The 20,946-nt window shown below is 37.2% G+C and overlaps 1 protein-coding gene across 2 annotated transcripts in view; it reads right to left on the minus strand.

Moving 5' to 3' along the window:
- Positions 1–20,946, minus strand: part of MED13L (mediator complex subunit 13L) — a 299,615-nt gene that overhangs the window by 245,853 nt on the left and 32,816 nt on the right. For both annotated transcript variants that reach the window (XM_065889573.1, XM_065889571.1), the window contains exon 2: positions 8,259–8,496. In XM_065889573.1, the coding sequence (XP_065745645.1) occupies positions 8,259–8,496 (238 nt within the window). The remainder of the gene's footprint in view (positions 1–8,258; positions 8,497–20,946) is intronic.

Here is a 20,946-nt window from a genome sequence, read left to right on the forward strand (position 1 = left end):
ACATTTAGCTTAATAATTCTCTCTAATCCATTAGATCTTTTCCTATTCTTCATATGAAAGAATTCTGAAGTGATTACGATCTTAACCATAATTTTATAATATAAATTTACTGCTTACCAAAGTCTTAATAAGTATTTTACTTTCTCTTTTAAGGATAAAATGTATGATTTTCTATTAAATCTAATATTTTAGTAATTATACAGTAGAACCATTTGGATAATCATACCATGAAAGCTATTACCATTTTATAGTTTTTTAGCAAACTAATTCTTTCAAAACTGAACAGTGAAAACAAGGAATAACTTACTTTATAACTACTTAGAACTAGCTACCATTTACCACTGGGTCCATGTTTTCCCTCAAAGTGCTTGTTTCTCTTGAAATACAAATGTATTTTTCTATTGAATATTATTCTCCACAAAGTAACAGCAAATATGAAAATTAAAATAAAATTTACTTTTCAGGTACATGGTGTTAACAATCTCAAGAATTATTAATGCCATGTGATGAAATCTTCATATAAATGTTGATACATAAAACACTACAAATACAGAATGCTGTAGAATGATATAATTCACCTGTTTTCAAAATTATCAGATTTGTATACCTGAAGAATAAATAAATGCAAACAATGTAAAAAAGTCTTTTTCAAGCTAGTCAGAGATTAATTTTCATGAACCATAAATGGACCATCAATAATGAAAAAACATAAAAACAGAGTAGGAAGTCAGGGATCAGATTTTCTCTTTAGAAGAAATTTTCAAGCTGAATGACATTTTACCTAAAGATAATTTCATTCCTGTTAATTTTATATGTAAAGGGGCCATTATTTTCACAGAAAGCAATTGTTTTTCATTTCAAATGAGAATAAACCCATTCACAGTGCTGACTAAAATTCATTTCATTTAGTCAAAGATAACCAGAAATCACCAAAAATCAACTGAAAATTCACAGACTATAACATACACATACATGGTAATACATTCGTGCATACTTTATTGTCTACGATTTTAGAAAATTCAATGTCAATACTTCTCTTTTTAGTATGCTAAGCAATAAGTGGCTATTAATTTTCAAAGTCTGGCTTTACCATCATAGTTTGCCTTTGCTACATCCTGAATGTTTTTCTTCGTATCTCCTCTCCTCTGCCCACCACCCTTCTTTATTATGACTTAAGAATAGTGTTCATCTGAACTTTTAACTGCTTTTGTAAAAGGATATGATTCAAGAAGTTTTCTGGGGGCTTCCCTGGTGGCGCAGTGGTTAAGAATCCGCCTGCCAATGTAGGAGACATGGGTTCGAGTCCTGGTCCGGGAAGATCCCACATGCCGCGGAACAACTAAGCCTGTGCGCCACAACTACTGAGCCTGCACTCTAGAGCCCGCAAGCCACAACTACTGAGCCCGTGTGCCACAACTACTGAAGCCTGCACGCCTAGAGCCCATGCTCCGCAACAAGAGAAGCCACCACAATGAGACGCCCATGCACCACAACGAAGAGTAGCCCCCGCTCCCCGCAACCAGAGAAAAAGCCCACGTGCAGCAACGAAGACCCAACACAGCCAAAAATAAAATAAATAAAATAAAATTAATTAATTTAAAAAAAAGTTTTCTGTTATTTTTAAACAGGCTCAAAGTTAGGTTTTTCCTCAAGCCAGAGTGAAAAGTTATTGGGGAAATAATAATCAGAGTCTCAAAGTTTTGCCCCAAATTTATTTAACAGTTACAAAAGTAAAAAGGTATGTTTACACTGGAGAAATCTGACAGACACTACCATAACCAAGCAATCGAACTTAGCAGGATCAATACTGGGACAAATTGACATGATGTGCCTACAGTGTGATGCCACAATAAGTACACATCACCTACTCAATATTCTTACCAAAAATGTTTAACCTGAATCTCACCATGAGGAAACAATTAGACAAATCTAGAATATGGAACACTTGACAGGACAACTTCTCCCTTCAAATAACATCCGTATCATTGAAGGATCATCCCCCGCAGAAAACGACAACTTAGGGAATGTTCTAAATTAGGGGAGACTAAAGAGAGGAAACATCTAACTGCAACATGTGATTTCTGATTGGATACCAGATTGGGGAGAGGAGGCTATAAAAGGCATTATTGGGAAAAGACTGAGGATGTAGACTGAAAAGTTGAGAATTTAATTATATCAATGTTAAATTTCTTGAGTATGATTACATTATGGTTATGTTAAAAAAAAAAAAGTCCCATATTCTTAAAGGAGTTACAAGCAAAAGTATTCAGGGGTAAAGATTCATGAACTCTGTAAATTACCCTACCCTCAGATGGTTTAGCCAGAATAAAAGGTATATATATATATATATATATATATATATGTATGTGTGTAAATATTTTTCAAAATAAAAAGTTGAGGGGAGGGAGTTAGATCCTTCCTTGGAGATATCTAAACAAAGGTTACATCAATCCCATCATTTGAGATTACAGACTATAATCTATATATGCAGATTATAATAATAGCAAACTGGCTCTCCACTCTCTTCTTTCAGCCCTTCTCCATCCCTACAAAATGTCCACTTCTTCCAGAGGCTTGCAATCAGTTCAGTGGTATAAAAAATAGTATGAGAGTGTGTTAAATTATCTTACACTGGTAAATGTCAGAAAGCCAGATCCATTTTTCCTAGCTCTCTAATAATGTCTAATGCTGTTTTTGCAATGGCCCACAGCTCCTGGCATAGGTGACAGTACACTGAAAAATGGAAAAAGGCAATACTTATGACTAATACAACAATAAAGTGCTAATAACTGCCAATCTGCCTCTACAATGATAATAAAGCCAATTCTTAAGATTTCTAATACTCATAATGGGACAATCATCTAATACTCATAGTGGGACAATCATAGAGGTGGACAGATGTATTCTCATTACAATTTACATGTCTATTTGTGATCATCAAAAGGAAAGGGCAGAGCACAGATAAGTTAAATTTTAAAATTACGGACAGTAGGTATTTACAGCTAAATTTCTTTATAGAACATATACCAAAAAATGGATGTTTATATCTCACTGGGAGTTAAAAACAGAAGTAACAATGCCTTATTTTAACTAGGTTTCAATCTCCTCACATTACCAAATCATTAAAAATTTTAAGTGTATTCATTATAAGTCAACCTTCTGAGAGTACAAACTGTGCTATGTCATAATCATTTAAGATAGGTTTCATTCATTTATTCAACAAATGTTATTAAGCACACATACTACTAATCTGTATACAATACTTCTTCTGGGCCAGGGACTCTTAATGCTTTGGGTCAAGCCATCTCCAACCCCTAGAAGTCTGTGCTTGCTGTCTGTACCATTCTGGGGTTTCAAGATTGCACGTCTTTCACATTACTGACTAACAGGCAATGAAGTGGCCAAAAGATTGTGTTTGTCAAATTATTTTATTTGGTAGATTAGGAGAAGTCAATTTAGCATACTGTATTATTCTCTAAAATTCAAATTAAAAATGTGGGGAAGAATTTAATCAAGCAATAAGAGCAAAGTTAGGGCTTCCCTGGTAGCGCAGTGGTTGAGAGTCCGCCTGCCAATGCAGGGGACACGGGTTCGTGCCCCGGTCCAGGAAGATCCCACATGCCACGGAGCGGCTGGGCCCGTGAGCCATGGCCACTGAGCCTGCGCGTCCGGAGCCTGTGCTCCGCAACGGGAGAGGCCACAACAGTGAGAGGCCCGCGTACCGCAAAAAAAAAAAAAAAAAGAGCAAAGTTATAATAAAATAAAATTGACAAAGACTATCAATATAAAGTTCAGTATATAGTCACAGGTATTTTTTAACTAAATCTATATCCTAAACAGAATGCTTAAGTTCATAGATCAACTTAGAATAAAATAATTTATTAAAATAGTATGGTCTTCCTGTCCATATTCATCTTATGTATAATCTAATTGTATCTCTTTCCTCATCAGAAACCTCTAACAATTCCTCAAAATCTATCAGATTAAGTCATTGCTTCAGTGTACTCCACACTATGGCCCACCTCCCCAGTCTTTCAGTTTCCTCCAACTATCTCACTCACACACTATGTTCTGGGCAAACCTGCCCTTCCCACAATTCATTCACTGCCATCAGGCCCTTTTATAGAAGCTACTTCCTCTGACTAGGACAAGTTCCGTCCCAACCTAGGTAACATATGTATCCTGTAAGACTCACCTCAAGCCTCACCAACTCTGAGCTTCACCACTATCTCCCTATTCTTTTCCCTTGAGGTTGAATCTGATACTTCTGCAAGATCCCTAACTTAATCAGTTGCTGCTTACTCCACTGTATCATAATTATGGAGTCATTCAGCTACCTCCCCAGTAAGACTATGAGCTCCTTAAGGATGAGGACTCATTTTACATATCCAGGACTGCATCACAGCTCTTGCCTAATAGAGGCTGAGTAAACGGACCAGAAACCAAGAAGGCTTCTCACTAGGGCTCACAGTGTTCTTGCTGTAAGTTTACAGAACACTTATTTATGCATTAGTCCTGGAATTGAATGTCCGTTCATGTGGAAAGTAGTCAATCTACTATATTTCTCTTATATACTTACAGTGTTCTCTGCATTATACATATTTGTGTGCTTGTCTTATACCCTTTCTAGACTATAACTTATCAAAGGCAGAGATTCCATCAAACCCCTATAATTGGACCTGCTGATACAGGTACTTATGGATGGACACAAGGAAGGAAATATGCGTATATTCAGTGTTCAGCCAGTGCCCTTCAATACCACTATGCAGAGAAGGCAGTTAAGTTACTAATCTACATTACAGGGATCCAACAGAGTCAAATCTTAAAGTTCTGACCTCTTTATAACATAATTTAAGGTTTGTTGTGAAACTCCGTTTACAGCCTAAATCTAGACAAATTTCCTATGAGCAGGGGTATCTTCCCTCCTCTCTAATATTTTATTACTCCCAGTTATTCCACCAGACATTAACAAACTCAAAAATGATTACTTTAACCTAAAAGTATACATTGAAAACTAATATTTGACAAACATTAGCAAATACTGAATGTTATACAGAATGGACCAATTGCCAAAATGTTTTAATTTTGATGTTTGAGTAATTGCTGGCATTGTAGTAGCAGCAGCAAGAGTTACAATTATAGATTACCGTTCTCTGTGCTGTTCTAAGTACTTTAACTTTTCTTTTATCCTTATAACCCAATTTAGAGTGAGGAGACTGAAGCACAGATAAGTTAAATAACTTGACCAAGGATACAGAGGTAGCAAGTCAACGAGCAGGGATTCAAATCCAAGCCTCTGAACCACTATGCCATACAATATAAATAGCAATTCCCCAAACAAGAGCCCAAAAGTGTTTATCCAAGTGACAGGAACAGGTTAGAAATGTGTCTTGGTCTTCTCACAGGCTATTTCACAGGTATTCAAAGCATTTAAACAAAAAGTCTAGTATAAAACTGCGTGTATCCCACAGGCTTATTCTCTTTCTGTAGGGATTACTTTACACGTTTAAATCCAAGATGGTGCTTTGTGAGGTTTCTTAATAGTATGCTATTTGGGCTACACTGTAAAAACAAAGGGAAATGCCTAATAACATAACTAAAAAGCATTTTAAAGAACAGTAAAATGTCCCTAAAAAAGAGAATGCTACAAATAAGAGTACCATCATCTTAATATTAAAGGATTCTGATAAAATTTATTTTAGCCAAAATCAAATGACTCATATATACTAGAGAATGAAATAGATTGCAAAATATCCTCAATGTGTAAGACTACCAATTAAAATATTCCCCTGGTATCCTTTTTTCATGATTGCTCTGCCTGTCATATTCTCCCTCACTTGAAACAAAGTTGTCTTTATGCCACTCATTTTTCTAATTAAGTTTCAAATATTTTCTAATATTAGGTTGAAACACACAACTATCCTTTACAACCACTTTTACCTACAGAAAAGATCATTTGCTTCAATCTAATAACTTTCACAAATTCAACAAATTAAAAAGGGTAGATGTACTTAACAAAGTTATGATTGTTCCATCACTGTAGTACTTCCCTGGTGGCACGCAAAAAATAAACAGTTTACACCGTTTTCAGACTCAAAAGGAAAGAAAATTAAAAAGTAATCATTATGAGGCAAAGACATTCACAAGATACTGTTAAGTGAAAAGGCCTGAGTTACAAAACAGTACAATACCACTTTCATTTATACACAGAAACACCAAATATTAAAACTCTGCTTTGGACTTTAGGATTTTTGTTTCTTTGTTCTCTTCCTTTAGTGGTTCTACTTTCCTAATTTTCTAATTAAAATGCAGTATTTCTGTAATTTATAAAAACAATTTAAAAGAAGTTAATCTTTGCTTAATTCTTTACCACGAAAACAATACACTAACGAATCTACATATGCAATCTAAAGCAGCTATAAAATATTTAAACAGCCTACATCTTTTTGTTAACTCAGTAACAAAATCTATGAGAAATAACACAATAACTTAATAAGTTATTTCTAAAAACACTGATCCTGTGCTTTGTTGGTATGGAAAAATAACTTTATACATCAATTAAATAAGCGTAAATAACCATTGGGTTTGGTTTCATCATCACTGTAAAATGATGATTTGTGTTGCCAACAAATAAAGACCAGACCAAAAAGTTAAAACATAAGGGATCAATAGGGAATAGAAAAATGGAAGGAGATTAAGAGTCAGAAACAATCACACAAAATGAAACTATTAATAAAACAAACAAAAATGCTATATTCCTCTACCACATGTATAAAAATTTTTTTAGAGATATGTTTTGATACTTAAATGGACAAATATAAATGTTATAAGTATCTTTCAGGAGGTATTTTATTTTTAAAATTCTGATAACCAGAAACCAGATGTTTAAAACTAATTTTACCTGAGTTCACTGCTAACTACATGAAATAAGCTTCGAGATGCATATAATTCCGAGATATTGTTGACTAACCAGCTAAGTAAGCAATCTTACCCAGAACAGATTCTTATATTTATAAACCAAATTCGCTAAAAACTATAGGAGAAAGGTTTGAGTTGAACAAATGGGCCATAAAGTAAACAGCTCAGTTAGTCCACTGTGGTTTACTGCCCTCTGGCTGTTGTGGCAGGAGACATCACAGATCAAAAATGGCTGTAAAGAAAAGCTAGGAAGGTGTCAAGCAGAAGTTGGCAGGAAATCCTTTAGGCAAATTTCAATGTTTTGGAATAGATCCTCAAATACATTAAAGTTAGTTTCAATCCTTTTAAAAACAATATGAAGTAACACAACATTTCAAACACTATCTGAAAATTTTCAACCACAAATTAATAAAATATAGAGTAATTTAGACACAATAAAAGCTGGCTCAAGGAGACTAAGTCAAAAAGAGTTAATGCCCTACCCTAACTAAAGATCAGAATTAGTCCTGATTTAGAAAAATTCTTTAGCATACTAGATAGAAAGATTTAGGTGAAGAGGTGGAAAGTTTTACTAGAAATTCAAAGAATATTGATAAAATTTCCTCTGGTTATAAATCTGTGGTAAATACAAAAAGTCGCTCAGAATAATGAAACTCTTACATTAGTTCAAAATTTCCAGATATCAGATGTAATCTGAAGCTAAAAATTAGGCAGCATTGGAGCAAATATTTCTTGGAATCACCTAATTACATAAAAAGCAGGAACAAAACACAGGAAAACTTCCTATGCCAAAATCAGAGTAGGTTCTTTACATAAATCTTTCTTCAAAATATTATCCAATGTCATCTCATAATTTTGTCCAACAAGGCTTGCACTAAATTTCTATTATCACTTTACAATTTTCCACCAGAGTTCATCTGGCAATAAACCATAACAGCAACAGTCCAAAAAAAAACAATTCTGTTCATTTCACTGACTTGCTAATTACTCACATTTCACTATCATTGTAAAACAATAGATTTTAGCACATTTCACTATCATTTTAAAACAATGGATTTTAGCCTCAATCCCAACCCAAACACCCAGGGGACACTATACTTTCCTTTAATAGGAATGGCTCACAAGGTTCTGATTCCCAGCATGACTGAGAAGGAACAAGAAAATTTTCAAAAACCGGGGGTGGAAAGAAGAGGGGTGAGAGTAAGGATGTTCCTTTGACACACAGCCCATTAAACACTCAGATTTTTCTTCTCAGCAAGTCTTAATAACCTTTTCAGAATTTACCACTGTTCAAAAATATACAATGCAAATTAATTTATAAGAAAAAACAAAAAACTTACCCTGTAGTTCATGATGTATTACACCCACTAAGTTGGGTTCATCTCCCCACCAGAATATCCATAACTCTTTGCAATCTGGTTTGACATCACGACGCCATACACACAGCAAGTTGGCTTGCAGACAGCGGATGAAACTTAACAGGATTGGATCATCTTGGGCTGGGGCTGAAATTATGGGTCCGCAGTCCCCATGCCCTCCAAAATTGTACCTACGCCATTTGATTCCTGTGAGTTCAGCCTGGAAAAAGTAAAGAAAATTACAACAGTTTTGACTGTTCTTTTTACTGAATACTAAAAACAGGCTTCCATACAGATAAATGAATTTGCTAAAATAAATATTTACAGTATACCTCATATAGTAAGATTTCTTCCACTGAAAAATTTATGTCAACCCTTGATTTTTTTTAAGGGGAAAACAACTCATTTCCTCCTATCAAGATTTCTACATAGCTCTTTATATTAAATACCAAAACACAGCAAACAGAGTCATTATTTCCTGTTGAACCATTTTTTTAACTAAAATTTACTTGAAAGTCCCTATAAATAAAATTTTCTATATTATTATGACTTATTTAATTAATAAATTATATTTAGAAATGAAGTAAGAGTTTAAAAAATAAGTTTGTAGGGCTTCCCTGGTGGCGCAGTGGTTGAGAGTCTGCCTGCCGATGCAGGGGACACGGGTTCGTGCCCCGGTCCGGGAGGATCCCACATGCCATGGAGCGGCTGGGCCCGTGAGCCATGGCCGCTGAGCCTGCGCGTCCGGAGCCTGTGCTCCGCAACGGGAGAGGCCACAACAGTGAGAGGCCCGGGTACCGTTAAAAAAAAAAAAAAAAAAAAAAATAAGTTTGTAGAATTGAAATAATTTCTTTCGAAGAATTTCCTCAATTTCGTCCCATCCAGAAGCTACAGTTTAAATATTTTTTAATCAGGGAAACAGTATGCAGTACCAGAGTGCTTCACTATGAAAGCCAAAATAGCCTGCTAATAAAACTGATGGAAAGTTATCAGCAATTTATTCATGTTATTTAACATGTAGCACACAGAAAAGCTTTGCTTCTGTAACAATTCCCTAACATAGCTTCGTCTTTTGTTTTTTAAACACATTTTAAAACATGGTAACTTTAAACCAGCTGACAGCTGATCCTCTGTCTTTATTCTGTTACATGGATTTGTATTCTAAAATTTTTAAATCTTAGGTTTAAAAGGAACTAAATTTCAAGGATGTTTCAACACAAACAAAAGTTAAATTCCTTACTTAAATAACTATAAACTACAACTATGTATTCAAAACTGATAGTAAAACTGATTCCATAATATAATTCTGTACCAAACAGTCCATGTATCCCTTGCATTTAATCCTTACTCACTCACAGTCCCCCCTCCTCACCCTCCCACCACAACCAAGTTAGTAATTTTTGTCAAGAAGTTGTTTTTCAAAAAACAAGTACCACAGGGGAGAAAAATAACTGCATCTTCTACTACCATAACTGAAACAAATTTAAAGTGCTAAAACAATCACTATAATGAACATCTCTAAGAAAAAAATATCAGTTTTCTTCAATCCCCCAAAAAAGCTTCACTTAAAAAATGACTCCAAAAATAATAATATCCAAACTAAAACTGTCTGAAAGTCACTAACTTTTCCTTTCACATTATGAGATATGGAAATCTAATCTTTAATGAATATTCTTTGTAAAAACTGGTATTGGCATCATTTAGGCTTTCCCTTTGTACCACTTGGTTTCCTCCAGCTATAAAAGAACTACCTGTCTTCAACATATGCAAATCTATCAATGTGATAAACCATATTAACAAATTGAAGGAGAAAAACCATATGATCATCTCAATAGATGCAGAGAAAGCTTTCGACAAAATTCAACACCCATTTATGATAAAAACCCTGCAGAAAGTAGGCATAGAGGGAACTTTCCTAAACATAATAAAGGCCATATATGACAAGCCCACAGCAAACATCATCCTCAATGGTGAAAAACTGAAAGCATTTCCACTAAGATCAGGAACAAGACAAGGTTGCCCACTCTCACCACTCTCATTCAACATAGTTTTGGAAGTTTTAGCCACAGCAATCAGAGAAGAAAAGGAAATAAAAGGAATCCAAATCGGAAAAGAAGAAGTAAAGCTGTCACTGTCTGCAGATGACATGATACTATACATAGAGAATCCTAAAGATGCTACCAGAAAACTACTAGAGCTAATCAATGAATTTGGTAAAGTAGCAGGATACAAGATTAATGCACAGAAATCTCTGGCATTCCTATATACTAATGATGAAAAATCTGAAAGGGAAATCAAGAAAACACTCCCATTTACCACTGCAACAAAAAGAATAAAATATCTAGGAATAAACCTACCTAAGGAGACAAAAGACCTGTATGCAGAAAATTATAAGACACTGATGAAAGAAATTAAAGATGATACAAATAGATGGAGAGATATACCATGTTCTTGGATTGGAAGAATCAACATTGTGAAAATGACTCTACTACCCAAAGCAATCTACAGATTCAATGCAATCCCTATCAAACTACCACTGGCATTTTTCACAGAACTAGAACAAAAAATTTCACAATTTGTATGGAAACACAAAAGACCCCGAATAGCCAAAGCAATCTTGAGAACGAAAAACGGAGCTGGAGGAGTCAGGCTCCCTGACTTCAGACTATACTACAAAGCTACAGTAATCAAGACAGTATGGTACTGGCACAAAACAGAAAGATAGATCAATGGAACAGGATAGAAAGCCCAGAGATAAACCCACGCACATATGGACACCTTATCTTTGATAAAGGTGGCAGGAATGTACAGTGGAGAAAGGACAGCCTCTTCAATAAATGGTGCTGGGAAAACTGGACAGGTACATGTAAAAGTATGAGATTAGATCACTCCCTAACACCATACACAAAAATAAGCTCAAAATGGATTAAAGACCTAAATGTAAGGCCAGAAACTATCAAACTCTTAGAGGAAAACATAGGAAGAACACTCTATGACATAAATCACAGCAAGATCCTTTCTGACCCACCTCCTAGAGTAATGGAAATAAAAACAAAAATAAACAAATGGGACCTAATGAAACTTCAAAGCTTTTGCACAGCAAAGGAAACCATAATCAAGACCAAAAGACAACCCTCAGAATGGGAGAAAATATTTGCAAATGAAGCAACTGATAAAGGATTAATCTCCAAAATTTACAAGCAGCTCATGCAGCTCAATAACAAAAAAACAAACAACCCAATCCAAAAATGGGCAGAAGACCTAAATAGACATTTCTCCAAAGAAGATATACAGAATGCCAACAAACACATGAAAGAATGCTCAACATCATTAATCATTAGAGAAATGCAAATCAAAACTACAATGAGATATCATCTCACACCAGTCAGAATGGCCATCATCAAAAAATCTAGAAACAATAAATGCTGGAGAGGGTGTGGAGAAAAGGGAACACTTTTGCACTGCTGGTGGGAATGTGAATTGGTTCAGCCACTAAGGAGAACAGTATGGAGGTTCCTTAAAAAACTACAAATAGAATTACCATATGACCCAGCAATCCCACTACTGGGCATATACCCTGAGAAAACCAAAATTCAAAGAGTCATGTACCAATATGTTCACTGCAGCTCTATTTACAATAGCCCGGAGATGGGAACAACCTAAGCGCCCATCATCGGATGAATGGATAAAAAAGATGTGGCACATATATACAATGGAATATTACTCAGCCTTAAAAAGAAATGAAATTGAGCTATTTGTAATGAGATGGATAGACCTAGAGTCTGTCACACAGAGTGAAGTCAGAAAGAAAAAGACAAATACCGTATGCTAACACATATATATGGAATTTAAGGGGAAAAAAATGTCATGAAGAATCTAGGGGTAAGACAGGAATAAAGACGCAGACCTACTGGAGAACGGACTTGAGGATATGGGGAGGGGGAAGGGTGAGCTTTGACAGGGCGAGAGAGAGTCATGGACATATACACACTAACAAACGTAGTAAGGTAGATAGCTAGGGGGAAGCAGCCGCAAGGCACAGGTATATTAGCTCGGTGCTTTGTGACAGCCTGGAGGGGTGGGATAGGGAGAGTGGGAGGGAGGGAAACGCAAGAGGGAAGACATATGGGAACATATGTATATGTATAAATGATTCACTTTGTTACAAAGCAGAAACTAACACACCATTGTAAAGCAATTATACCCCAATAAAGATGTTTAAAAAAAAAAAAGAACTACCTGGCCGATGAAAAAGTTCAAACAAAGAGTAAACTAATCACACAAGAAATAATTATTCTCCATAATCACATCAGAAATAATTATTAGCATCCTACTTTATGTTCTTCCTGTACTTAAACTTTTTGAAGTTAGAATCATACTGCATGGTTTTATATCCTTTTCACATACTATAAATATTTCTATATATTACTAATTATTATTGAAAAACAATTCTTAATGTTTTCATACTATTCACTGTTTGAAGAAAACAATTTACTCAGAGGACTTCTGGGAAGATGGCGGAAGAGCAAGACGCGGAGATCACCTTCCTCCCCACAGATACACCAGAAATACATCTAAACATGGAACAACTCCTACAGAACACCTACTGAATGCTGGCAGGAGACCTCAGACCTCCCAAAAGGCAAGAAACCCCCCCCACATACCTGGGTAGGGAAAAAGAAAAAGTAATAAACAGAGACAAAAGGATAGGGACGGGACCGGCACCAGTGGGAGGGAGCTGTGAAGGAGGAAAGGTTTCCACACACTAGGAAGCCCCTTCACGGGCGGAGACTGCGGGTGGCGGAGGGGGGAAGCTTCGGGGCCGCGGAGGAAAGCACAGCAACAGGGTTGCGGAGGGCAAAGCAGAGAGATTCCCGCACAGAGGATCGGTGCCAACCGGCACTCACCAGCCTGAGAGGCTTGTCTGCTTCCCCGCCAGGGCGGGCAGGGCTGGGAGCTGAGGCTCTGGCTTCGGTCGAAGCGCAGGGAGAGGACTGGGGTTGGCAGCGTGAACACATCCTGCAGGGTTTAGTGCACCACGGCTAGCCGGGAGGGAGTCCGGGAAAAATCTGGACCTGCCGAAGAGGCAAGAGACTTTTTCTTCCCTCTTTGTTTCTTGGTGTGCGAGGAGAGGTGATTAAGAGCGCTGCTTAAAGGAGCTCCAGAGACAGGCGCGAGCCGCTGCTAAAAGCGCAGACCCCAGAGACAGGCATGAGACGCTAAGGCTGCTGCTGCCGCCATCAAGAAGCCTGTGTGCGAGCACAGGTCACTATCCACACACCCCTTCCGGGGAGCCTGTGCGGCCCGCCACTGCCAGGGTCCCGGGATCCAGGGACAACACCCCGGGAGAACGCATGGCGCGCCTCAGGCTGGTGCAACGTCACGCCGGCCTCTGCCGCCACAGGCTCGCCCCACACTCCGTGCCCCTCCCTGCCCCCGGCCTGAGTGAGCCAGAGCCCCCGAATCAGCGGCTCCTTTAACCCAGCCTGTCTGAGCGAAGAACAGACGCCCTCTGGCGACCTACACACAGAGGCGGGGGCAAATCCAAAACTGAGCCCCCGGGAGCTGTGAGAACAAAGAAGAGAAAGGGAAAATCTCTCCCAGCAGCCTCAGAAGCAGCGGATTAAAAAGCTCCACAATCAACTTGATGTACCCTGCATCTGCGGAATACCTGAATAGACAACCAGTCATCCCAAATTGAGGAGGTGGACTTTGAGAGCAAGATTTATGATTTTTTCCCCTTTGCCTCTTTTTGTGAGTGTGTATGTATATGCTTCTGTGTGAGATTTTGTCTGTATAGCTTTGCTTCCACCATTTGTCCCAGGGTTCTATCCGTCCATTTTTTTTTCTCTTAGTAATTTTTTTTATTTTAATAACTTTATTATATTTTATCTTACTTTATTTTATTTTACTTTATCTTCTTTCTTTATTTTTTTCCTTCCTTCCCTCCTTCCTTCCTTCCTCCCTCCCTCCCTCCATTCTTTTCTTTCTTTCTTTCTTTCTTTCTTTCTACTTCTACTAATTCTTTTCTTCTACATTTTTCTCCCTCTTCTTCTGAGCCGTGTGGATGAAAGGCTCTTGGTGCTGCAGCGAGGAGTTAGTGCTGTGCCTCTGAGGTGGGAGAGCCAACTTCAGGACACTGGTCCACAAGAGACCTCCCAGCTCCACGTAATATCAAACGGCGAAAATCTCCCAGAGATCTCCATCTCAACACCAGCACCCAGCTTCACTCGACGACCAGCAAGCTACAGTGCTGGACATCCTATGCCAAACAACTAGCAAGACAGAAATACAACCCCACCCATTACCAGAGAGGCTGCCCAAAATCATAATAAGTCCACAGACACCCCAAAACACACCACCAGACGTGGACCTGCCCACCAGAAAGACAAGATCCAGCCTCATCCACCAGAACACAGGCACTAATCCCCTCCACCACGAAGCCTACACAACCCACTGAACCAACCTTAGCCACTGGGGACAGACACCAAAAACAACGGGAACTACGAACCTGCAGCCCACAAAAAGGAGACCCCAAACACAGTAAGATAAGCAAAATGAGAAGACAGAAAAACATACAGCAGATGGAGGAGCAAGATAAAAACCCACCAGACCTAACAAATGAAGAGGAAATAGGCAGTCTACCTGAAAAAGAATTCAGAATAATGATAGTAAAGATGATCCAAAATCTTGGAAATAGAATAGACAAAATGCAAGAAACATTTAACAAGGACCTAGAAGAGCTAAAGATGAAACAATGATGAACAGCACGATAAATGAAATGAAAAATACTCTAGATGGGATCAATAGCAGAATAACTGAGGCAGAAGAACGGATAAGTGACCTGGAAGATAAAATAGTGGAAATAACTACTGCAAAGCAGAATAAAGAAAAAAGAATGGAAAGAACTGAGGACAGTCTCAGAGACCTCTAGGACAACATTAAACGCACCAACATTCGAATTATAGGGGTTCCAGAAGAAGAGAAAAAGAAAGGGACTAAGAAAATATTTGAAGAGATTATAGTTGAAAACTTCCCTAATATGGGAAAGGAAATAGTTCATCAAGTCCAGGAAACAGAGAGAGTCCCATACAGGATAAATCCAAGGAGAAATACACCAAGACACATATTAATCAAACTGTCAAAAATTAAATACAAAGAAAACGTATTAAAAGCAGCAAGGGAAAAACAACAAATAACACACAAGGGACTCCCCATAAGGTTAACAGCTGATCTTTCAGCAGAAACTCTGCAAGCCAGAAGGGACTGGCAGGACATATTTAAAGTGATGAAGGAAAAAAACCTGCAACCAAGATTACTCTACCCAGCAAGGATCTCATTCAGATTTGATGGAGAAATTAAAACCTTTACAGACAAGCAAAAGCTGAGAGAGTTCACCACCACCAAACCAGCTCTACAACAACGGCTAAAGGAACTTCTATAGGCAAGAAACACAAGAGAAGCAAAAGACCTACAATAACGAACCCAAAACAATTAAGAAAATGGGAATAGGAACATACATATCGATAATTACCTTAAAAGTAAATGGACTAAATGCTCCCACCAGAAGACACAGATTGGCTGAATGGATACAAAAACAAGAACTATATATTTGCTGTCTACAAGAGACCCACTTCAGACCTAGAGACACATACAGACTGAAAGCAAGGGGATGGAAAAAGATATTTCATGCAAATGGAAACCAAAAGAAAGCTGGAGTAGCAATTCTCATATCAGACAAAATAGACTTTAAAATAAAGACTATTAGAAGAGACAAAGAAGGACACTACATAATGATCAAGGGATCGATCCAATAAGAAGATATAACAATTGTAAATATTCATGCACCCAACATAGGAGCACCTCAATACATAAGGGAAATCGACAGTAACACATTCATAGTAGGGGACTTCAACACCCCACTTTCACCAATGGACAGATCATCCAAAATGAAAATAAATAAGGAAACACAAGCTTTAAATGATACATTAAACAAGATGGACTTAATTGATATTTATAGAACATTCCAACCAAAAACAACAGAATACACATTTTTCTCTAGTGCTCATGGAACATTCTCCAGGATAGATCGTATCTTGGGTCACAAATCAAGCCTTGGTAAATTTAAGAAAACTGAAATTGTACCAAGTATCTTTTCCAACCACAACACTATGAGACAGATATCAATTACAGGAAAAGATCTGTAAAAAATACAAACACATGGAGGCTAAACAATACACTACTTAATAACGAAGTGATCACTGAAGAAATCAAAGAGGAAATCAAAAAATACCTAGAAACAAATGACAATGGAGACACGATGACCCAAAATCTATGGGATGCAGCAAAAGCAGTTCTAAGAGGGAAGTTTATAGCAATACAATCCTACCTTAAGAAACAGGAAACATCTCAAATAAACAATCTAACCTTGCACCTAAAGCAATCAGAGAAAGAAGAACAAAAAAACCCCAAACTTAGCAGAAGGAAAGAAATCATAAAAATCAGATCAGAAATAAATGAAAAAGAAATGAAGGAAACGATAGCAAAGATCAATAGAACTAAAAGCTGGTTCTTTGAGAAGATAAACAAAATTGATAAACCATTAGCCAGACTCATCAAGAAAAAAAGGGAGAAGACTCAAATCAATAGAATTAGAAATGAAAAAGGAGAAGTAACAACTGACACTGCAGAAATACAAAAGATCGTGAGAGATTACTACAAGCAACTCTATGCCAATAAAATGGACAACCTGGAAGAAATGGACAAATTCTTAGAAAGGCACAACCTGCCAAGACTGAATTAGGAAGAAATAGAAAATACGAACAGGCCAATCACAAGCACTGAAGTTGAAACGGTGATTAAAAATCTTCCAACAAACAAAAGCCCAGGACCAGATGGCTTCACAGGCGAATTCTATCAAACATTCAGAGAAGAGCTAACACTTATCCTTCTCAAACTCTTCCAAAATATAGCAGAGGGAGGAATACTCCCAAACTCATTCTACAAGGCCACCACCACCCTGATACCAAAACCAGACAAGGATGTCACAAAGAAAGAAAACTACAGGCCAGTATCACTGATGAACATAGATGCAAAAATCCTCAACAAAATACTAGCAAACAGAATCCAACAGCACATTAAACAGATCATACACCATGATCAAGCGGGGTTTATTCCAGGAATGCAAGGATTCTTCAATATACGCAAATCAATCAACATGATACACCATATTAACAAACTGAAGGAGGAAAAACCATATGATCATCTCAATAGATGCTGAGAAAGCTTTCGACAAAATTCAACACAGATTTATGATAAAAACCCTCCAGAAAGCAGGCATAGAGAGAACTTTCCTCAACATAATAAAGGCCATATAGGACAAACCCACAGCCAACATCGTCCTCAATGGTGAAAAACTGAAACCATTTCCACTAAGATAGGAACAAGACCAGGTTGCCCACTCTCACCACTCTTATTCAACATAGTTTTGGAAGTTTTAGCCACAGCAATCAAAGAAGAAAAGGAAATAAAAGGAATCCAAATTGGAAAAGAAGAAGTAAAGCTGTCACTGTCTGCAGATGACATGATACTATACATAGAGAATCCTAAAGATGCTACTAGAAAACTACTAGAGCTAATCAATGAATTCCGTAAATTAGTAGGATACAAAATTAATGCACAAAACTCTCTGGCACCTATACACTAATGACGAAAAATCTGAAAGTGAAATCAAGAAAACACTCCCATTTACCATTGCAACAAAAAGAATAAAATATCTAGGAATAAACCTACCTAAGGAGACAAAAGACCTGTATGCAGAAAATTATAAGACACTGATGAAAGAAATTAAAGATGATACAAATAGATGGAGAGATATACCATGTTCTTGGATTGGAAGAATCAACATTGTGAAAATGACTCTACTACCCAAAGCAATCTACAGATTCAATGCAATCCCTATCAAACTACCACTGGCATTTTTCACAGAACTAGAACAAAAAAATTTCACAACTTGTATGGAAACACAAAAGACCCCAAAGAGCCAAAGCAATCTTGAGAACGAAAAACGGAGCTGGAGGAGTCAGGCTCCCTGACTTCAGACTATACTACAAAGCTACAGTAATCAAGACAGTATGGAACTGGCACAAAAACAGAAATATAAATCAATGGAACAGGATAGAAAGCCCAGAGATAAACCCATGCACATATGGTCAACTTATCTTTGATAAAGGAGGCAAGAATATACAGTGGAGAAAAGACAGCCTCTTCAATAAGTGGTGCTGGGAAAACTGGACAGCTACATGTAAAAGCATTAAATTAGATCACTCCCTAACACCATACACAAAAATAAGCTCAAAATGGATTAAAGACCTAAATGTAAGGCCAGAAAGTATCAAACTCTTAGAGGAAAACACAGGCAGGACACTCTATGACATAAATCACAGGAAGATCCTTTTTGATCCACCTCCTAGAGAAATGGAAATAAAAACAAAAACAAATGGGACCTAATGAAACTGCAAAGCTTCTGCACAGCAAAGGAAACCATAAACAAGACCAAAAGACAACCCTCAGAATGGGAGAAAATATTTGCAAATGAAGCAACTGACAAAGGATTAATCTCCAAAATTTATAAGCAGCTCATGCAGCTTAATAACAAAAAAACAAACAACCCAATCCAAAAATGGGCAGAAGACCTAAATAGACATTTCTCCAAAGAAGATATACAGACTGCCAACAAACACATGAAAGAATGCTCAACATCACTAATCATTAGAGAAATGCAAATCAAAACTACAATGAGATATCATCTCACACCAGTCAGAATGGCCATCATCAAAAAATCTAGAAACAATAAATGCTGGAGAGGGTGTGGAGAAAAGGGAACCCTCTTGCACTGTTGGTAGGAATGTAAATTGATACAGCCACTGTGGAGAACAGTATGGAAGTTCCTTAAAAAACTACAAATAGAACTACCATATGACCCAGCAATCCCACTACTGGGCATATACCCTGAGAAAACCATAATTCAAAAAGAGTCATGTACCAAAATGTTCATTGCAGCTCTATTTACAACAGCCCGGAGATGATAACAACCTAAGTGTCCATCATCGGATGAATGGATAAAGAAGATGTGGCACATATATACAATGGAATATTACTCAGCCATAAAAAGAATGAAATTGAGCTATTTGTAATGAGGTGGATAGACCTAGAGTCTGTCATACAGAGTGAAGTAAGTCAGAAAGAGAGAGACAAATTCCGTATGCTAACACATATATATGGAATTTTAGGAAAAATGATGTCATGAAGAACCTAGGGGTAAAACAGGAATAAAGACACAGACCTTCTAGAGAATGGACTTGAGGATATGGGGAGGGGGAAGGGTAAGCTGTGACAAAGCGAGAGAGAGGCATGGACATATATACACTACCAAACGTAAGGTAGATAGCTAGTGGGAAGCAGCCACATAGCACAGGGATATCAGCTCGGTGCTTTGTTACCGCCTGGAGGGGTGGGATGGGGAGGGTGGGAGGGAGGGAGACGCAAGAGGGAAGAGATATGGGAACATATGTATGTATATAACTGATTCATTTTGTTGTAAAGCAGAAACTAACACACCATTGTAAAGCAATTATACTCCCATAAAGATGTTAAAAAAAAAGCAAATTGCTAAAACAAATAGCTGAATTTAATTGGTAATCTCTATTAAAACACATTGATATCATGCAGTGTCTAATATAATAATCTGATTAAAAATTGATGGTTTGGTTTGCTTTCTCAAAAAAAATTTATTCCATAACAACTGGACAATCTTCCTATTTCACTATTATAATTATTATAATTGGTGAACATCCTTGAACATCATTTTCCTGATTACTTTCCTTAGGAGAGATTGCTTGCTGTAGAATTACCAAAGAATACAAATATTTTAGGACTCATGAAAGAATGCTACCACACTGCTTTTTAGTAGTCTCACCCATACAAATAACCTCCTGCCAAACTGAATATCTTTTAAAATACCTGTTGATTTAATAAAATGATATGCCCTTGTACCAAATGGTAGTCTTCATTCTACTAAGAGGAAATTATTATCATATATTTGATCAGAAGTATAACCTGGGGCTAGTCTTCTTGGGTTTGATTCCCAGCTGTGTACTTACTAGCTGAAAGTAGCAAGTACCTAGCAAATTATTTAATCTTTGTCTCTCAGTTGCCTTACCGGTAAAATGAGAATAATGGTATTGAGAGTTGATTAAATGAGTTAGTATATACAGAAAGTGCTTAGGACAGTGCCTGGCACATGGCAAAAACTATAAATGATACTGGTTCATTACTAGTAGTACTAGTGTAGTAGTACTACTTCCCTTTAGTTGTCTGTTCACATCGTTTCTGTTTTTCTATCATAGAAGTTCGTTTCCTCAAATAAAAGCAGTGTGTGTGTATGTTATGTTTTAATCAGAAAGCCTAAGATCAATTTTTAAATAAATATCAAAGAAGGAAACTAAATAAGACTAAGTGGGGGCAGCTGAAATCAGAAAAGTCAAGTAGAAGACTAACTTTTCTTATATCACCTAAGGTAGTGTTCTGTGCCTAAGGATCCTGAGGAAGTGGAGGGGAGAAGAGAAGAGGAGGAAAACATACCAATAAATATGAATCACTAATGCTTACA

The sequence above is a fragment of the Phocoena phocoena genome, chromosome 13, assembly GCF_963924675.1.
Source record: "Phocoena phocoena chromosome 13, mPhoPho1.1, whole genome shotgun sequence".
Classification (NCBI taxonomy): domain Eukaryota; kingdom Metazoa; phylum Chordata; class Mammalia; order Artiodactyla; family Phocoenidae; genus Phocoena; species Phocoena phocoena.